This window comes from Trachemys scripta, chromosome 7 (genome assembly GCF_013100865.1).
Source record: "Trachemys scripta elegans isolate TJP31775 chromosome 7, CAS_Tse_1.0, whole genome shotgun sequence".
Lineage (NCBI taxonomy): Eukaryota > Metazoa > Chordata > Testudines > Emydidae > Trachemys > Trachemys scripta.
In genome coordinates, this window is record NC_048304.1 from 69,953,530 (window position 1) to 69,972,894 (window position 19,365).

Consider the following 19,365-nt stretch of genomic DNA (forward strand, 5'->3'; position numbering starts at 1 on the left):
AAAGAGAATTAAAACAAAAAGAACTTGGCTATAAGCAATGTAGCATTTCTCACCTACCAACCAGCACTGATGCCTGAGAACAAAAGCAATCTCTGGCAAGGAAGATAGTGTTGTGTGAAAGCCTGCAGTGTTTTAACTGTGGGCGTTGGGAGCAGGTGAACAGATTATTTTGAATTAAATGAACTGAGATTAAACATGTTTGGTGGTGTATGCCTGATAGTGATGGTCATTCAGACCCTGAAATATCCTCAGCTCAGTGTTCTCCAAATTATGTATGTCCCTCTCTTCTATTATTCCCCTGCTGTAAAGCTGTTGGATTTCACACTTCCTGTCACTCCCAAGCAGGACCCCAGGACAGTTCTGTTACTGTAAGAAGAAAGAGTGTAATCACAACCTCCCCTGCCACACACTTGTGTCATCAGCAGGATTTAAACCTGGGAATTGCAGCATCACAGCACAGACCGTGACCACTTGAATTAATGGAGGAACTCCATTAACTGGTAGCAGAAGTAGGCTTTTGTCCATCAGTAGGCCAGCCTTTGGAAGGAGATGCAACATACACAATATGAGATTGTTATAAGAGTACCTTATTTGTGTATTTTCTAGTAGAGGTAACTTGTTTATAAGCGAACCAGGCTCTAATCACCTTTAAATCCTTTTGTTTCTATATTCAAATTAGGGCAATATGACCGAGGATTGGATCTTTGCCTCAACAAATAGTTTGATTTCAGAACTAATTTCTGTGTCATTCTTGGCACATAGCATCTTATATTAGGATCTAATGATGTAACTTCACGTAATATATGTCACATAGATCCACAGTGGCACTATTCTTTCTTTGAACTATTCAGCAAGAGTAATTATTAACAATTCAGATCTGAACACTTCTCTTTTCCTCCCTGACAATTCTTTTGATTTTGTGAAATGGATTAATAGACTTGTTAGGCTGATCATTTGCATGTCTTTTCTTAACAGATGCATATGTCTACCTGGTTTGCATGTTTAGTGATAGAATACAGTACTCTCCAGAAAGGAGGCTAGTGCTCTCATATTGTAGCCCTCATTTAGCCAAGCACTTTAGCATGTTCTTACTATTACGACATACTAGAGTAAAGTCTACCAGGCCCACTTAGAATGGGGCCCCATTGGGTTAGGCAAAGTACCAGCACAATAAGAGATTGTTCCTGCCCCAAAGAGCATGCAATCTAAATAGGCAAAAGGTGAAGGAAAAGAAGAGGTGAAATGGCTTGTCTAAGGTCACACAGCAGGTCAGTGGCAGAGCTGGGAATAGAGCCCAGGTTTTCTGAGTCTTATTCATAAGAACATAAAAATGGCCATGCTGGGTCAGACCAATGGTCTGTCTAGCCCCATATCCTGTCTTCCGACAGTGGTCGATGCCAGATGCTTCAGAGGGAATGAACAGAAAAGGGCAATTACCGAATGATCCACCCCCTGTCATCCAGTCCCAGCCTCTGGCAGCCAGAACATTAGGGACACCCAGAGTGTGGGGTTGCATTCCTGACCATCTTGGCTAATAGCCCTTGATGGACCTATGCTCCATGAATTCATCCAGTTCCTTTTTGAACCCAGTTATATTTTTGGCCTTTACAACATCCCCTGGTCGAGTTCCACAGGTTGACTGTGCATTGTGTGAAGAAGTACCCCCTTTTATTTGTTTTAAACCTGCTGCATATTAATTTCATTGGGTGACCCCTGGTTCTTGTGTCATGCAAAGGCATAAATAACACTTCCTTATTCACTTTCTTCACACCCTTCATGATTTTATAGATCTTTATCATGTCCCTCTTAGTCGTTGCTTTGCCAGCTGAACAGTCTGTCTTTTTAATATTTTCTCATATAGCAGCTGGTCTATACCTTTCTCTGTACATTTTCCAATTATAATATATCTTTTTGAGATTGAGCAACCAGAACTGCATGCAGAATTTAAGGTGTGGGCATACCATGGATTTATATAGTAGCATTTTGATATTTTCTGTCTTATTATCTATCACTTCCTAATGGTTCCTAACATTCTGTTAGCTTTTTTGACTGACACTACACTTTGAGTGGATGTTTTCAGAGAACTATACAGAATGACACCAAAATCTTTTGAGTGGTAACAGCTAATTTAGACCTCATCATTTTGTATGTAGAGTTTGGATTGTGTTTTCCAATTTGCATTACTTTGCATTTATCACCCAGTAGCTCCCTGTAACCAGTGGAGAAGAGAGCTAGAAGAGCTTTAGCTCACCTAGTGCTCCTCCTACGAAACTCCTTATTGGGGGAGATGTCTGGCCCTACCAACTGCCTCGGATGCACTACTTAAGCCAAAAAGAGGCAAAGGAAGTCGTCTGAGCATGACAGTCGATTCCTGCTTGGCTGTCACTTAGTCCCCTGAATCCTGTGCTTTGTCTTCCTGCCTTCCAGCTCATTCCTACCCTCCTTATCCCAGATCCTCTCCACGCCAGGTTCCCGCTTTCCTGCCTTGCTCCAGATCCCTGCTCCTCCACCCCACCCCTGACTCAAACTTGACCCTTGGCGTGATTCCTGACCTGGGTTTCAACTCTTGGCTGGAATCCCAACTCAGGCTTTGACCACTAGACTTAACTGCCCACTCCTTGGTCCTTACAATAGTGTGCCAAAAGTGGCAGCATGGGTTAGCTCTGCCAGGTAAAAACGTGGCTGAATCCTGTGGTCATGTATTCGGCATGGCTGGCCTGTGCTGCTACTCTCTGTTCTACCCCAAGTACATTACTAGGTTGATGAAAATTAGCACAAGTATGTCTACATGAGCTGGCATCATGCCCATAGCTCATAATGTAGCCATAGCTATAGACTATAATTTGATAGACTTATACGTTGATTAGAGCAAGTTTAGAATATTATACGCAAAGAAGAGAGTTGCATGATCCACGTACGTTAAATTACTACTTTTGTCATGTGCTTATACAGAATTGATTTAAAAAAAAAAGAGAAGAAGTTAGTAGAGATGGGCTGGAGTTGTTAAAATCTGATCCTGTTTCCTAGAAGACAAAAGCAGACATATGTACACAAAAGGGGAAAGAAAATAACAGCAAAGATAAAAAATGCAGCTTCTGTCTCTGGTGTTGACTCTTGCAACCTCACTGCTGGAAAACACATAGGCATGGCACTTGGTCTTATTAGCCACTCTGAGACCTGGCAAATTTATGCCACCATCCGGCAGTTTAGAGCATTTCATTTAGTTGCTGTCTCTGATCCCAAGCACAAGCAGTGTTGCAAAATATGCAGTCTTGACCTGCTAAGACAGACTTGTAAGACAGAAGGAAAAAGAAGAGAGATCGAAAAGAGAAGAAATAAGGCAGGGAAGGAAAAGGATGCCTGGGGTGAAGTGTGGGGACAAAGTCTCACATCCCAGGTGGCATTTGGGATCTAGCCAAAGCTGGTGGAGGTGTCAATGTCATTTATCTGCCTCTCTCTAGTCAGAAAATCTTTCAGGATTAGGATTAAGAAGGTCTAAAGTCCCAGGAGATGGTAGGGCTGGAAGTCATGATGGTGAAGCTCGCTTTTTCCCCGTCTCTCACTTTTCAGTCAGTCAGTATCACACTCCATTAGATTTTCCCAAAAAAGTCTCTCTTTGAGGTACCTCAAAGGCAGTGATGGGTGGAATAGCCCATCCCTTCATTATTTTGTGCATCAATTAGGCCTGATTGCCAACACATCAATTTTGGTTCATTGATTTCTGATCCCACACTTGTTTTGTTTACCAGGCATGATCTTAACACAGTCTTTGAGTTATATCAGCAGTCCCTTTTGATTGGACTAACTCAGTCTTTCTGTCTCCTTTTTGCACCTTTTCCCATCAACATTTATTATAGGTTATTATGATACGTTATGAGCTTTCATTCAACTTTTCATAGTTAAGATCACAATTAGAGTAAATTTGTAGGCCCAGTTATTACGACAGAGCATAGTCCAGTTATGTGGACATTTCTGACTGTACCTTTCATTGGGTATGTTAGGGTTCTATATTGCTCTCTGTCTACATTCAGAACTCTCAGCGATGTCAGTTTAGAGTCCCTGATTGAGATAACATATGGCCCTTGTCCTCTAAAGAAAGTTGAGGACTTTCTAAACTAAAAGAAACTAAATATTTCCAGAACTTCCCCATTGGGGGTGAGATTTTCAAAACTACCAGGGAGATTTGGACACTTATTTTCCATTAACTTTAATCTGATCCCCCAAGTGGCTTTGAAAATCCAGGCCTTGATCTTTCTTGAATCTTCTGAATAAGTTAGTGGTCATTAGCTAGCAAAGAGACTTCTACTAGCTGTGAGCCAATTGCTCAATAAAGGAGGGGGAGGGGGGGAGACAAAGATATAACCTCATTCCCCTCCATATTGGCCTTTGAAATGAGCCAGCCCACAAAGGAGAGCAGTCTGCATAATACTACTGAATGGTGCAGCATGTAACCCTCCTGTATACCAAGCAGCCCCAGGGAGATTGCATCTCCTGGGACACAATCTTTCTCCCTGTCTCCTGAAGGGCATTGCAACCCTTCAGGAGTCTGGAAGTGGTGTTTTGTACAGTCAGAGATTCCAGGACAAGAAGGGGCCATTGTGATCATCCAGTCTGACCTCCTATATAACACAGGCCATAGAACTTCCCCCAAATAATTTCTAAAGCAGATTTTTTAGAAGAACATCCCATCTTGATTTAAAAATGGGCAGTGGTGGACAATCCATCATGACTCTAGGTAAATTGTTCCAATGGTTAATTACTCTCACTGTTAAAAATTTACGCCTTATTTCCAGACTGGAAATAGCTTCAACTTCCAGCCACTGGATTGCGTTATACCTTTCTCTGCTAGATTGAAGATTGCCTTAATTATTAACCTCAAAACATTTTGAGATGATCAGATCAGAGGTACTGTATTACCTGATGAAAAGTATAATTATAATTGCCAATAGCCCCTGAGTACCCATGATACAGAAACTGCAACCCCTGGACATTCCAGTGCTCTATCTGTTCTGATACCTCCTTTCTTTCAGTGGCTTAGAATGTAGATTCTGAATCCAGAGACCCCCCCAAATGACCTTTTCTATTTAATTCATTTCTCTATGAGTTGTATTTTGTGCACATCTTTAGGAAAACTGTGAGGACAGTGGGGATGTGGTAAAACAAGTGGAAATAATTATTAATAATCACATAAGTAACAAATTAAGCATGCAGAATTCCATCAAAGACAGGTAATAATTACTGAGTCCCCTGAGCTGTAACCTCCTACCACAATCACATTCCATTGTAAGTGCTTGAACACTTGAGAGGCCTTGCACATTTCAGCTTCACCTCCACCCTTTAATACATGTCTATTTCATGTTAATTACTACGTTCTTCAGGGCCCATTATGTGATGACTCTGGCCTCTTTCTTCTTGGCAGGTATTATTAGCCGCCAGGAGGCAGAAGAGCTGCTAATGAACAAGTCTGAAGGAGCATTCCTGGTGCGGGTCAGTGAGAAAATCTGGGGCTATGCCTTGTCTTATCGCCAACAGAGCGGGTTCAAACACTTTTTGGTGGATGCTTCGGGGGATTTCTACAGCTTCTTGGGCGTGGATCCCAACCGGCATGCGACACTCACGGATCTTATTGATTTTCACAAGGTATCACTTATTGTGGAAAGATCAATCACTGAACTCAGCAGATTAATAAATTAAAGAGGAACCATGTAATTTGAAACCAACCTAGAAAGTGGAAATGACCATAGTGAAACGCTAAACTACTGTACAGTGTCTCTAGTCAGAATATACAAATTAAACTTCATACACCTGGAGTTTTGTTTCTCTGCTGAAGTGAACCAGTGGATTTTTTTCCACTTTCAAAATCTTCAGTATCCATTTGTGTCCCTTTCTAACCAACTTTGTATGCAGTGCCTGCTTTGAAGGACCAAAAGATGCACTAATAGGGACTGACAGAGTTAACAGTTTTTCTGAGCTTCTTTGGTCTGCAAAATTGGATTGGAAATATTACAAGAAAAGGGCTTTTGATGGTATTTCAGCACTGTAGCCTCTGATCCTGGAGCCGCAAAATGCAAAAGCACACACAATTAGGAGAGTGAGGGTCAAACAAATTGAAGAATAGTCTGGGTTCAGTTTTAGGAATGGACTAAGGCTAATTTCTTATGTTATCCAAATCCCTCTTCTCAGAATAGTTTACCATGAGCCTTTGACAACTCTACATTGCCAGGAATTGGCTCTCCTGGAAGTTGTGCTTCTTCCGGTCCAGTCTGTGACTAAAAAGCAGCACAATTTGTGATGGAACAGGTTATTTTTACCTTTTCATGTGTGTCTCTCCATCAATTTTTCTTCTGTTTTTCTCTTTCTCCTCACCCGTATTGTTCCCTCTCCTCTTTTCTCTTCTTTGTTTCACTCTCATTCCAGTGGATTTTTTCTCCTCTACAACTATTTCCATATCCCATTTCTCCTCAGACAATGTGTAAGGAGCTTTCTTTTTCTTCCCCTAATTTCCCTTCTCCTGTTCCCAATTTCCCTTCCCTCTCCTCTAAGCCTTTCTTAAAGTGCCATGAACTTCAGTTTGAAGCACCTCTGCATGCTCTCTCCACACCTACACACACTCTATTCTTTCCCCCAGGGAACCTCTTGTTAGTACTTATAATACTGAACAACAGAGGGAAATTCTGCTCTGTGACACTGGGGTAAATCTGGAATAATTCACTAGATTTATATCAGTTTAATGGAGATGAGAAGTCGGGCCCACGAGTGAGGTCACTGCAGAACATGACGGTCCCTGCCTCAAGGAATTTACATTGCAAGTAAGAAACAGACCATGCAGTCAGAGCAGAGTGTAATATTCTACATAAATAGGTTGGGACAGATTCCTGGCCTCTCTCAAGAAATGGCACAAGAAGGGGTCTTAAAACTGCCTTAATGCAGCAGCTGAGAATCTAACTAGCATAGGAGAGATGTGAGCCTGGCACACAACCTCTATTTGCCCCTCCAAGGAGGGTGGTGCTAGAGTGCAATGTGGTCCAGTGATCCCGGCTAGAGGAACAACTCCTCAAGACCATTATCCCCTGGCACAAGGTAGAGCAGCCCTAAGCTGGTTCTAACTTCAGTTTGTGTGTGTGTGTGTGTGGGGGGGGGGTTATAAAGTTGGCACAGTACTGCCTATGTGTGGATCTAGCCCATTATACATAGAACACACACCCCACATGATAAGCAGGGGGAAAGCTGAACCTAGACACCTCCATTTTATTTTATATATTTGAAGAAGCCTTCATTTCAAAGTCAATGCATCTCTTTGTACTGCCTCCTACAGAAACGAGCATCATCTAGATCGGTATATTGGAGAGAGGGACTCTCAGGATACTCCTGGCTGGGAATATTACTTTTTACAGTTGCACAGCTAGCACTTAAACACTGCAGGCTGAAACTGTGGTGGAACTCAGTCCCTGAGGCAGGCGTTCTGGCAGCCATGATGTCTCCTCCACTTTTTGGGGCAATCAAGTCTGACAAAAGTTCCTGTATTTCCCTTGTTTTCTCCTTGCCCATCATAGACAATAACCACACAAGACACCCCATTCATCTGCAAACAGAACAAGGGCACCTGTCAGAAGCAAAATGTCTATTAAGCCCAGACAATAAGGAAAAAATATTTTCGTGTGTGGGGAGAGCGTCCCCGATGATAAAATCGACAGGTGTGGTTGTGACAGTCTCATTAGAGAAGCTGCTCTTCTTCTAAAGTGACCACCCAGTTCTCTTTTAATTGTCTGACTTAGTGGACATATGTAAAACTAGTCAGTTTGCTCCTGAGTGTCAGTTCCTGTTTTCCATATCATTGTCAATGAAACTTTTCTGTCTGTTTTTATCTCTGAAGTGCGCTCTGAAGCCCTCCACAACCTTTTAATGGCCAGCTACACAATGCCAGAGGACATGAAAGCAGCACAACGGAAATTAACTTACTCTCTTCCAGATCCTGCCCCAGTTCTGTTTTAGATTAAACTCTTTCAGGAAGGTTCCTGGTCTTTTGTTATGGTTAAGATGAACTGTAGGTGGATTCCATTTATCTTCAGAGCCCAAAGTTTACTGTGATCCCAAAGACCACAGCAAAAGCTGTAAGAATTCAGAGCCAGCCACCAAAACTAAAGGGGCTAGGAAATGACAATAATACAGAGCTTGACCCTCTTTCCTCTTCTTTGCCTCATTCTGGTCTTTATTTGGAGACATTGGTTAATATGGGTGTTGGGAGATTGTCAGGTCAGGTAACTACTACCCAACTTTACAGCCACAAAAGACCATGTGGCACTAGCCAGTCTAATGTTTATATGAGTTTTTACAACCACTAGGGTTTATTTTTGCATATAAATATAGCGTTGAAAGCAGCAAACATTATAATTAAGTTGAGAGTGGCTTTCCCTACTAAACCCCTGTATCTGCTTGCTCATAACTTTCTCACAATGTTTCTATTTGGATAGCAAATTTCCATACTTATTTTCAACCCAACATAGTGATTGGGCATGGATCAAGACTGGGATTTTCAATGGGGCCTAAAGGAGTTAGGTACTCAAATTCCCATTGAGTTTCTACTGAGAACTGAACACCTTTGAAAATCCAAGCCCAATAACTCAGATCTAAATTTGGATTCAGCTGCATTCCTAACTTTGGGATGTTCTGATCTATGGTTTTGCCCCCTATCTAATCCCCAAGTCATTTTTAATGGACTCATTAAAATTGTTTCAGTCATTTTTAATGAATAACAAAACAGAATTCCCTTGATTTATGTAACTCTTATTTTCCCACTCCATTTTTATTGTATTCTAACATGCCAGTTTAAATAGTGAATAACAGTCTCTATGCTAACTATGGAAAATGGTTTAGTCTTTTATTCCATTCTTTTTATATGGGCATACAGTTATCAACTGTGCATGTGCAGAGAGTGGCATAGATTATGCAGAGCACTAAGAAGGATGTGGAACTAGCATGATCCTTTCCACTGACTGTGTGGAAGTGGGAATATCAGGCCCTGTACAAAGCAGAGGTGAAGATGGAGCTGGTTTTTGTATTGGCAGCTCCACACCTTGGAGAGAGAAGAGGAGCTGCTGGTATCCCAGTGTACATTTGATCAGATGCACATTTGTGTGTCTTATTAGAATTGCAGATAATCATTTTTAAGATGTGTAGTTGGGCAATAGCAGCCAGTTTCTCATCTCACCAAAGGTTTGGTCCTTACTGGAATTGGGTGAGGATCTTCTTTTTTGCTGTGGCTTTGTTTCTTGAGGGAACAGGTGGAGGCTGAAGCACCTTTGAATGATACTGTGAATGTCCTTTTATCTTTTCAGGAAGAAATTATCACATCCTCAGGTGGGGAGTTACTACTGGAACCATGTGGACAGAGGAAGAATCCACCTGACTACAGTTCCTTATTTGAATGACTGTTTTCTGTCTTTAGGACTAGAATGAAAACCCTACTACTAGGGTAGTTAAAATAGTATGTTAATTATCAAATTTTCAGTTACTAGCTGTTTGGCCAACAAACTACCACCATTAACAGGTCCTAGAAGCAACCATTTGATATCTGATTTGTGGTAATTATTTATATCACCAAGAGTTTAAAGATGGGAGAATACTGACTGACTACAAGTGAAAACAATTCTCAGTAGTCTTTCTAAGAGATGTAGTCAACTGGCATTGGCACTCAAGGTCATTTTAATTTTTCAACTAATGTCCAGGGTTGAAAATGCTAACTGACATGACTTTAAGGAGGAAGGTGAACTACTGTATACATTCATAAGATGTTGTATGAAATACTAATATGTTGAATTAGGTTCTTTCCTCTGACATCAGGTTTGCTAGTTTCCAATGACAAGCTCATCAGTCAATCTTGCAGTTTTGCAAATGGACTTTAAAAACCTATGTAATTTGTGATATATTATTGTTTACTTTCAAATTCAGGCCTATAAAGTGAAATTTCCCTCAGAGCAGACAGTCCCAACAAGATCCTGTGCACTATTAAAGACTTTATGGGTCCAGCAGCATTGGAAAGACTTTCACCTGTTCTGTAGAAGATGGTCAATTATTCTGCACCATGTAGCTAATCACTGTTTCCAACAGGAAACAAACAAACAAAAAACCTACAAGATTTACAACTCACAAATCACTTTATGTTGGGAATGTAATTTTGAAACTTGAAGTAATGAATTAATTAAGGATGGGGAAATCACTCTGGATAAAATATGAAGTGACCTGAATCCTCACCCAAAACTCTAGCCAATCCCTGACATTTCTCTACTTTCAGTGATGCCCAAGCCGCATCTTGCAGTTTCCTGGCATTACTTTTTAATAGTTCCAGACATTCCCTTATCAGTTCTGCTTGCAAGGGAGTTAGACAGATCCATGTATAAGGCATGACGTATTTATTAGATATCATGCCTGTTCACCTTTACATATGAGGCAGAGAGTTCTTAAAGCATTTGTTACAGCCACATACTAAATATCAGAACATATCTAAAGAAACAGGTATACCGAAGTGAGTAACATAGGCTAGCTACTTAGACTTACTTGATTGATGAGTTGGAGATCATTCCATTAGACAAGTTATGAAGTATTTAGAAGATTTTTAAAGAACTCTCACTAGCCTTCTGGTTTGCTCCCAGGCCCCTTTGCAAGGAGCTGTCAGTTGGACTCAGCTGGGGTATACAGTTGTTTCCCCTTTCAGTTCCTCAGATCCTATTCCTCCCTTCCCCAGGAGGCCATAATTTCAGAATTGTCTGGCCATGCTGAAGGTTTGTTTACAATATACAGCATAATGTATTTGATCTGAGTCATTCTCAGTGGAGGGATGTAACTGAAATGACCATGTGACTCCATAAGTGGGTAGTTTCTCCATCTTTTCAGATACTTAAGACCCATTTTGAATAATGAGAGACTTTGCCCACAGCTACATCTCACATCTCATTTCCTCTGCCTGCTCCTTAAAAATCTTCCCAGTACTCTCTTAACTCCAACCTTTGTGCTTCTCTCTCACTTTCAGCTTTGTGCCTTACTTTATGATATTCTCATGCTTGGAACAGCCTCACAATTCATATGTGCCACTCTCCCACATCCCCTTAAAACCTTTTTCTTATTGTTGAATCCCTTCCTCCTCAGAGGGTGACTCCATTTGCTTGTGCCCTTGAACAGGTGTATTGTATCTGTCAGAATTAGACTGTAAACTGATCTTCAGGGGAAGGGACCTTGTCTTTACATGTTTGTTAAGCATCACGTACACTTATGGTGTTACACAAATAATAAATGCTCTTCATAATGACAGTGGCTTTCCTCATTATTGCCTCTTCCAGTCCTTGTTGAAATCAGAAAATTCAGACATGTCTTGCAATATCACAGGATATTTTTCTTTTGTTAACGTTAGCTTTTTGTGAGATTAAATCCATCTGTGTTTGTGACCTGTGAAGAAGAATTTCAGTTAGCTTTCCACAGAGGGAAATTTAGTTAGACAGTTTCTATGTGATTTGCATTGGCCACATTGGCCCTGGTTTCTGTAAAACCTCATAACAAAAGGTTGTCTAAGAAGTTAGGGTTCAGTCTAAATTGTAATCAGGGCTCACTAGTGTATTGTTCACTTTCTGGATCAGCCATTCTCATCATAGGGTACTCTGATGTGAATGCAGCTAAGATTTCTTGACCAAATATGTTTGAAAAATTAGGATAGTCTTTTCTGAGGCTGATATCTTGGGAAGCAGTGTGACCTAGCAGTTTGAGTGGGTGACTGGGAGTCGAGAGATCTGTGTTGTCTTCAGCATTTGGCCATTAGCTCAACAGTGGAACTCTTGCAAGTCACTGAGTCTTTGAGCTTCAATTTACCATCCTGGAAAAAGGGAATAATAATATGGACTCCCTCTCTTTTGTAAACTATTTTCAGATCCTCAGATAAAAGGTTATTATGTAAGCTTAAAGTAGGACACATTGTTTTCTGATTCTTTTGAGGTTTACCTCCCTGTAGAATTCAGCATCTACAATTATGGGAATGTTTGTGTACATAAAGTTGAAGCAGCCTTGTTCTGTATAAAGAATTCATATTCATAAGACGTTGGCAATAACATAATTATTCCTTTCTAAATGATACATTTCCCAGGAACTGTCTACATTTTTGAATACAGGACAAGAAAACTTGAAAGTTTGGATCTTTAGCTTACCCGTTCTGTCCTAATTAACATGTATGAGACAACCACACAGTTTTCAATTCATGATATATTTCCTACTTTTTTGGGTCTGCATTCCATGCATGTCTCATATTTTAGGTTTTACCTGGCTTTAAAATAAATTCCTTGTAAGTTCTCCTGCAAATGAAATTACTGTCTGGAAAACTGCAATTTCATCTTGAGAGTTTTATTATGTTAATAAATGTCAGAATTCTCAAATAAAGGAATTGCTTTTTTTCCAGACCCCCACAGAAATAATGAAGAACATCCAGCCAACTCAGAGAGAATTGCTGTATTAGTAAAACTTTACAATATATAACCAGAAATATTGGAAATAAAATATAATGCAACTTAACTGAAGATAAAATTAAAAGAAAACAAAAGGACATCATAGTAAACAGAAATTAAAAAGAACAGAAGCTTTCCTAGGTAAAGATGTGCAGCTGCTGCTAATACACTGGAGGGTAGTGGGGGAAATACAAGAGTAGAGACATTTTCTGAGCTAACAAATGCTTGTTGCTGCCTTCCAGAAAACAAATGGACTATGAAAAGGTAACTAGTGAGTGGGAGGCATAGAAAGGGAGAAAGCAATTTAGAAAATGAAGAGAGAATTAAAACAATGAGACAAATGTGTTTATCCCATTGTTTTTAAAAAATTTACTATATTTTTGAAATCCTTCGAGGAAACTCCAAAGATTGTTCTCTTCCCCAAATCATAATGCTTAAAATACAAGTGGAGTCTGAGCCACAACATTCAGAACTGCATTTCAATTTCCCAAAGACTGGAGATGTTGGCTTAGCCCAACAGAGATTCCAAGCTGCGGATTCTTGCCAGGATCTGCATTCAGATTCCAAGCCCTGCCTTGCTTCCTCTACATTCAGTGTTGTTTGGTTCTGTCCGTTTCTCTACAGTCTTCTGAGGAGGTGGTGGTTTCGATTTCCTGTTTGTCCAGGTTTATGATATTATAGCAGTGACCCACAAATCTTGGTTGTGATTTATTTTTCCTGGGGTAGCTAGTGCTGAGTCAAGGGAGCTGCATGTGTGGAATTCCATTTTAAGGATTCCTGTCAATATTTCCTGTCACTCTCGCCTCTGGAATTGATGGTAAGTCCACTTTGATAGGGACACAAACTTCATAATAAGGAAAACATTTACATTCTTAAATGAATCTGACTTTCTTTATATCCCTATCATAGCAATAAAAATGCACTTTATAGGTTCACAAGTATTTATGCATATTCTTTAGACAGACTCTCCAATGCATTCATTACCTTGGCTTTCTGGGATCCCTGTTACATCTGCAATTTTTGATTTTTGTCTCAATACTAGGGCTGTGTACAGATTTTGTCAGTTTAATGGCATTGGCTTTTGTATGGAAAAGCAAACACAGCCCAAACAAACCCTACTACAGGGATATGATTTTGAAACCCACCTAATGTATTTGGATGCTCACTTCCAGTGTATTATCTCTGCTTTAGGTATTGCAGTGGAATTAATATACAGTTTAAGAGTATTTAAAATTATTGAATCTTTGCATTAAAGAAGCACCTCAAAACCCCATTTAGTATCAGGACCGCATTGTACTGAACAAACACTGAGTAAAAAAATCCCTGCCTCAGAGAGATGTCTATTCAAAGATTTTTGGTAAAACAGATGGACTATATATGGTGTTCATATTTACTGAATCTGGGCTGGACCCAGAGCCCATTGAGATCATGTGAGACTGCATTAATTTCAACTGATTTTGTTGACCTGTATGAACCAGAACCTCCACTGGTGTGAATCAAGATAGCTCCATTGACTACAGTGAAGCTACCCAGATTTCCACTGGCTGAGGATCCACCCCCATGAGTACACACAATCCCCCTTGTCTTTCACAATTTGCTTTAAATACACACAAGGCTATTTATATTGTTATCTTATAATGATGCCTGTGTGTACCACAGTGGTTTGAAGTCTAACTCATAAATTCTTTAAAAAGCAACAGAGAGTCCTGTGGCACTTTTAAGACCAACAGATGTATTGGAGCATAAGCTTTCGTGAGTGATGTCCACTTCGTCAGATGCATCCTACATTCTTGTCTTCCAGTTTTTATAAAGCCACAGCACAAATTTGCTCTAAGGTGAAACGTGGTATCTCTCATTCTGGGAGAAATTTTCTTTCTCTCTTATTTATATATACACCTCTACCTCGATATAAGGCTGTCCTCGGGAGCCAAAAAATCTTACCACGTTATAGGTGAAACCGCGTTATATCGAACTTGCTTTGATTCGCCAGAGTGCGCAGCCCCGCCCTCCGGAGCACTGCTTTACCGCATTATATCCAAATTCATGTTATATCGGGTCGCGTTATATCGGGGTAGAGATGTGTGTATATATATATATATATGCATCATTTACAAGCTGTAGCTTATTTTTTCACAAGTTTCTAAAGATTTACATTTTGTTATGTCTCTTCTTTAAGATTCCCAGAGACTCATGTTAGTGAGCTGAAGTACTAATATGCCCCTAGCTGGGCTGTCAATTGCAAGCGGTATTTGCATTTGAGCTGTGGTTTGTATTTCCTGGACTGATCCTTGTTCCTTGAGTATATTTTAGATTGCTTGATGATAATGATGCATAATTGATTTCTGTAGCTAATTTATTGCAGTGCAAGTACTCTGAAACCACCTCTACAAATATTTGTTTAGTGCCAGTGATTACCCCTGCAGTTTGTGTATTTACCTTATGGTGTGTGCCAATGCAAATTTTCTACTAGGCTGGAACTAGCTGCTGGTGGTGTTTTGCTCTCTTTGAAGTTCTTCCAGTAGTCTTAAATTAAGGTTACATCCTTGTATTATAGGTTTAGTTATTATATATTAAACATGGATTATAAACAATTTCTCTATGGTGGCGAAACAGCTTCATAAGAGATGGCTCTGTTTCAGCTCAGATTGTGTCCGTTTGATCTGTGCATGGTGGAAGCTCTCCGTTTGCAGATCTCTTGCCCTTACTGAATGCAAGGGTCTTAGCTGCCTCTGTGGCAGCATTTACCCCCCCGTTCCCAGACTCCACAGATCTGCATGTGAGAAAGGAACATTCAGTGGCATTGAGGGCAGAGCGGAAGGGCGAATGGACACATCTAGTCCTGTGGAGTTGCCCATCCAGTGAGCAAAGTGTTTGGGGCTGAGCGCTAACATACTCGCTGCATTGCTCATTACACCTGTAGCAGGCAGAGGGTGCATTGGGATGACTAAAGTGTGAGCAAGTCCTGTGTAGTCCTGTGGAGATGACTGGTTAGTCTATCAGTACCTCAGGAATGGCACAAAAGTGGCCTTCTACAAAGAATACCTGAGGAGTAGCCACAATTATCAGCATGAAGGATTTGGCCCTGAGTAGTATATGGACATATCTTTTGAATATTCCTTAAGTGCCACATGTAAGAATTTAGAAGCATGTTTTCATATACTCTGAGAATAGTATGTTTTCTTGAAAATGCATGGAGGTACTTTTTAAATCTCCTTTTTTTGATCCCAGAAATGGTGCAGGTGCTGTTTCCTTATTCTAGTTGCATAAAGACTTTGCTTCAGTGCATTCTCAGTAACTCAAGCCAGCTGGTATTTTTGAAACCCAGTATGTTCCTTGCATTTTTTTTTAAATTGCTTTATTGATTAATTCATTGGCTAGTGTTTCCTCTGTTACAAACCCATCTGAAAAAGGTTGTCTTCAAACAACTTTCACATTTTAAAAAAAGAGATAATTAAGATACTAGATTGTAAAAGTTATTTGGGGCAGAAAACTTATCATGTGTAAAGAGTCATGCACACCAGTAGCATGATATATAAAAAGGAAGTGAACCTTGCTGACCACATGAACCATGATTCAAACTTGCAACAGAGCTCTTATATCAAAAATAAACAAAGGACACAGCCATGAGTGTGTAGTCTGCTCTTTCAGCAGAGGTACCAATGAGGCTTCCAAAGAAACTTCCTGAACTTCTTTTGGAAGTCATATAAAAACCCCAGCTTAATAAAGAACTCTAAGGCTATACCAAATTAATTAAAAGAAGAAGAGCCTGAGAACCATTGGTGATACTGTGAACACAAAACACCCCCATTGCCCTTAGAGTGTGTTTGCATGCTTCACTGGGACTGCAAGCCATTGTTTCTTATTGGCTCTTGACTATCACAAGCCACTGTAAGTTCTCATGCTGGGTACTGAGATCACTGAGGTCATCAGTGCTGGAAAAGGTGGTATTGTATCTGCAAATGTACTTTCACCATACATAAACATTCCTTTCTCCTAGGGATTCCTTGAAATGATAAAAGTATCTAACTGGGCTGACTAGACAAATAAAATATTTGATCTGTAGATGACACTCCCAGCCTACTAAAGATTCAATAGTTACAAACTCAAGAAAATTATGTATTGTACTGCAGTGAAGCTTTGCCTGGTCATGACTGTCTGGAACTGCCTCACAAACTGCTAGTTGATAGCTACCCATGTGAGTGAACCACGGCGTGGGTACCTGTGAATTTGTTTCCTGTTTTAGGGACTGATCCTGAGCTGCCCTGAGTTCCCAAAGCTCCCACTGAAGTCTAATTAATCCTTAGTTTATGAGTGTAGGAAATCTATATAAGCAATGCTCCCTTTCTACCCTGTATCAGTCTGATTAATAGATCATTTTTCCATTCTTCAAGAAGAAGAAAAAGAGACCTAGTAAAAAAATCTTCCATAAACATTTTTTTCAAATGGAAAATGCCCTGTATTTAAAAATAAAATTTTGCTGAAATATTGTCCCATCTAAGATCTTCCATTTTTTAAAATTAAAATTATTTCCTCCCCAGATTTTAGATATGGAAAACTGAAAAATATTAACTGAAAAACTAATTTGTTTTTGCAGGAAAGAATCTATTTGTTAAAGTGTACCACCCTTTTCTCCAAACTCTCAAGACAGTACAGATGTTCAATCATTTTGACATTCTGAATGTAATTATTTCATTAGGTATATGCTCTCTCCCGTAACACTAGTTTGCTGTTTCAGGGAGAAGGTAGATAGCTGGTGGAATAATTATTCAAAATGTCAAAACCATTAAATATCTGGATTGGTAACTGAAATAAAATGAAGAAGATTTAAATAATCCCCTAGAAAGTGTTTTTTTCAGCAAAAATCAAACTATAAAGATGGGCAAATTCTGGGGAAAAAATTCAATGAATATTTGTTACAATTTTGTTATGAATTTGCCTTGAGTGTTTGCAGCATTTGTGTTTGATTTCCATAAATATTCTAGTAAACAAGTTTTGTGGCAGAAGTATTCACAGAAACAACTAAGTTAAAGCAAATACTGCAAAATATACATAGAGATTAAGGCCTCGATTTCAATTTCCCTGCAAAATAATTGATTTCAATATGTTTGGTCTCATGAGGAAAGGTAAGCAGGGGCATAAACATTTGCAGGATCGGGGTCTAAATTTCAAACTTGTAATCATGATGGAAACCTGATTCTGAGCTAAGATGGTCCAATCAGGGAATAGAGACATACCACGTAACCAAGGTATTTAGTTAATACAGCTCAATTTTCAAATACTAAATAGAAAATATTTGCAATAAACTGCTTGAAAATGAGACCCCAACCTATAATTATAAGCAAAAATTATTTCAAGAATTCTATATAAAAATAAATTTGAAAAATATTGTCTTGTTAGGAGCCCATTCACAGAGATCAAGGCAATATTTGGGACATCACTGCAGCCACTTTACTCCCTTTGGTGAGTAGTTACACATGTAAATGTATTGAAGGCAATGGAACTAAGCTTGAGAATAAGGATTTTACACTCAGTTCTCCTGAACTCTACATACAGTTCTAAAGTGTTACCCGTTTGGTCTCTGAAGTTGTTCAAAATCCAATGGACTAAAAATATTCTCTCTGCCAAGAAGACAGTCAAGCTGGAAAGGCTTGGTTGCACGTTCTTTGGGCCACAGTCTGCAGATAAATGGAGATATCCATCTTTCCTTCTCTCGCCCCCAGACCTACTCACAATAATCAAGGAAAAACCTGATAGCTAATATTCTGTTTGTAAATGTAATACAGTCCACTGCCCACAGTTCTAAAACTCCTTTCAAGTTACACTTTAATCCTTTTGCTGTAATTGATGATCAGTTGTATATCCCTTTGTAAAGTTTTTTTTTTATCAATGTCTTTGGTGATTCATTTTATATCAGCAGCAAATCAATGCCATTTTAATGGAACAGAGTGCTTAACTTCAAACTGAATTAATGTTGACTTATCTATTTCAATATCAAATGAAGTTTTTGAAGTCTAGAAGAGCAATTTTTTTGCCTTTAGAACCATTCCATTTGCCTCCAAACTATGGTGACATCCTTGTGATCAGCTGTAGTAAAATTACCTGTGTTAATGAAATTGGTTTAAACAGTGGAATTGTCTTTTCCAGTACAATAGAAAGAAATGGGAGTTGAGGCTGATATCTGGATGAATAGTTCAACAGAATGCAAATATCCACATAGAAAGTCTCTCTCTCTCTCCCCCTCTTCCACCTTTTGAGAAAAATATACAAAATCACTTAGAAATTCTCACTGAAAACTGTAACTGTCCATGCTCAATGAAGTAATATAAGAACAAAGGTTTGAATCATGTCCCTGTACCTACAGAAGAAACCCTAGCAATGGAAAAACAATGTGGTTTCACTGAACAAAGAGGACAAGATTTGGCCAAGACTCACCAAGGAGCCAAGGCCCCTATGAGGCATAGAGCACTGCTCTGTGGAAGAAGCACACAGGGAATGGTTAGGGTATGGGTAGGCTCCTCCATAGAAGTGAGAGTACAGAAGGACCCAGAGATGCAACAGCAGCCATTGACTTTGAGTAGCCTTTGTAGAGCAGCTGAAGAGCTGTTTAACAGCCTGGTTGACAGAATTCCTCACCCATCCCTCCTGACAGCCACTGGGCCTGATTCTCTTGTCCAGCATCTTGTGCAGTCTGATTAGGTAGCATTTTGCACCTACATTGCACTACTATAAATGCAAACATAAAATACAAGATAGCAGAAAACCATTTCCATTGTGATTATATGAAAATATGAGGGTTTTCCCAAGAATCTTACTTTAGGCATCCGAAGAAGTGGGTTGTAGCCCACGAAAGCTTATGCTCTAATAAATTTATTAGTCTCTAAGG

The 19,365-nt window shown here is 39.6% G+C and overlaps 1 protein-coding gene across 1 annotated transcript in view; it reads left to right on the plus strand.

The window, feature by feature from the left end:
• SH2D4B (SH2 domain containing 4B) overlaps positions 1-11,223 on the plus strand; it is a 109,208-nt gene extending 97,985 nt beyond the window's left edge. The window contains exons 7-8 of the mRNA XM_034776436.1: positions 5,420-5,640; positions 9,336-11,223. Coding sequence (XP_034632327.1) covers positions 5,420-5,640; positions 9,336-9,428 — 314 coding nt within the window. The 3' untranslated portion in view covers positions 9,429-11,223. The remainder of the gene's footprint in view (positions 1-5,419; positions 5,641-9,335) is intronic.
• Positions 11,224-19,365: the final 8,142 nt, after the last annotated feature.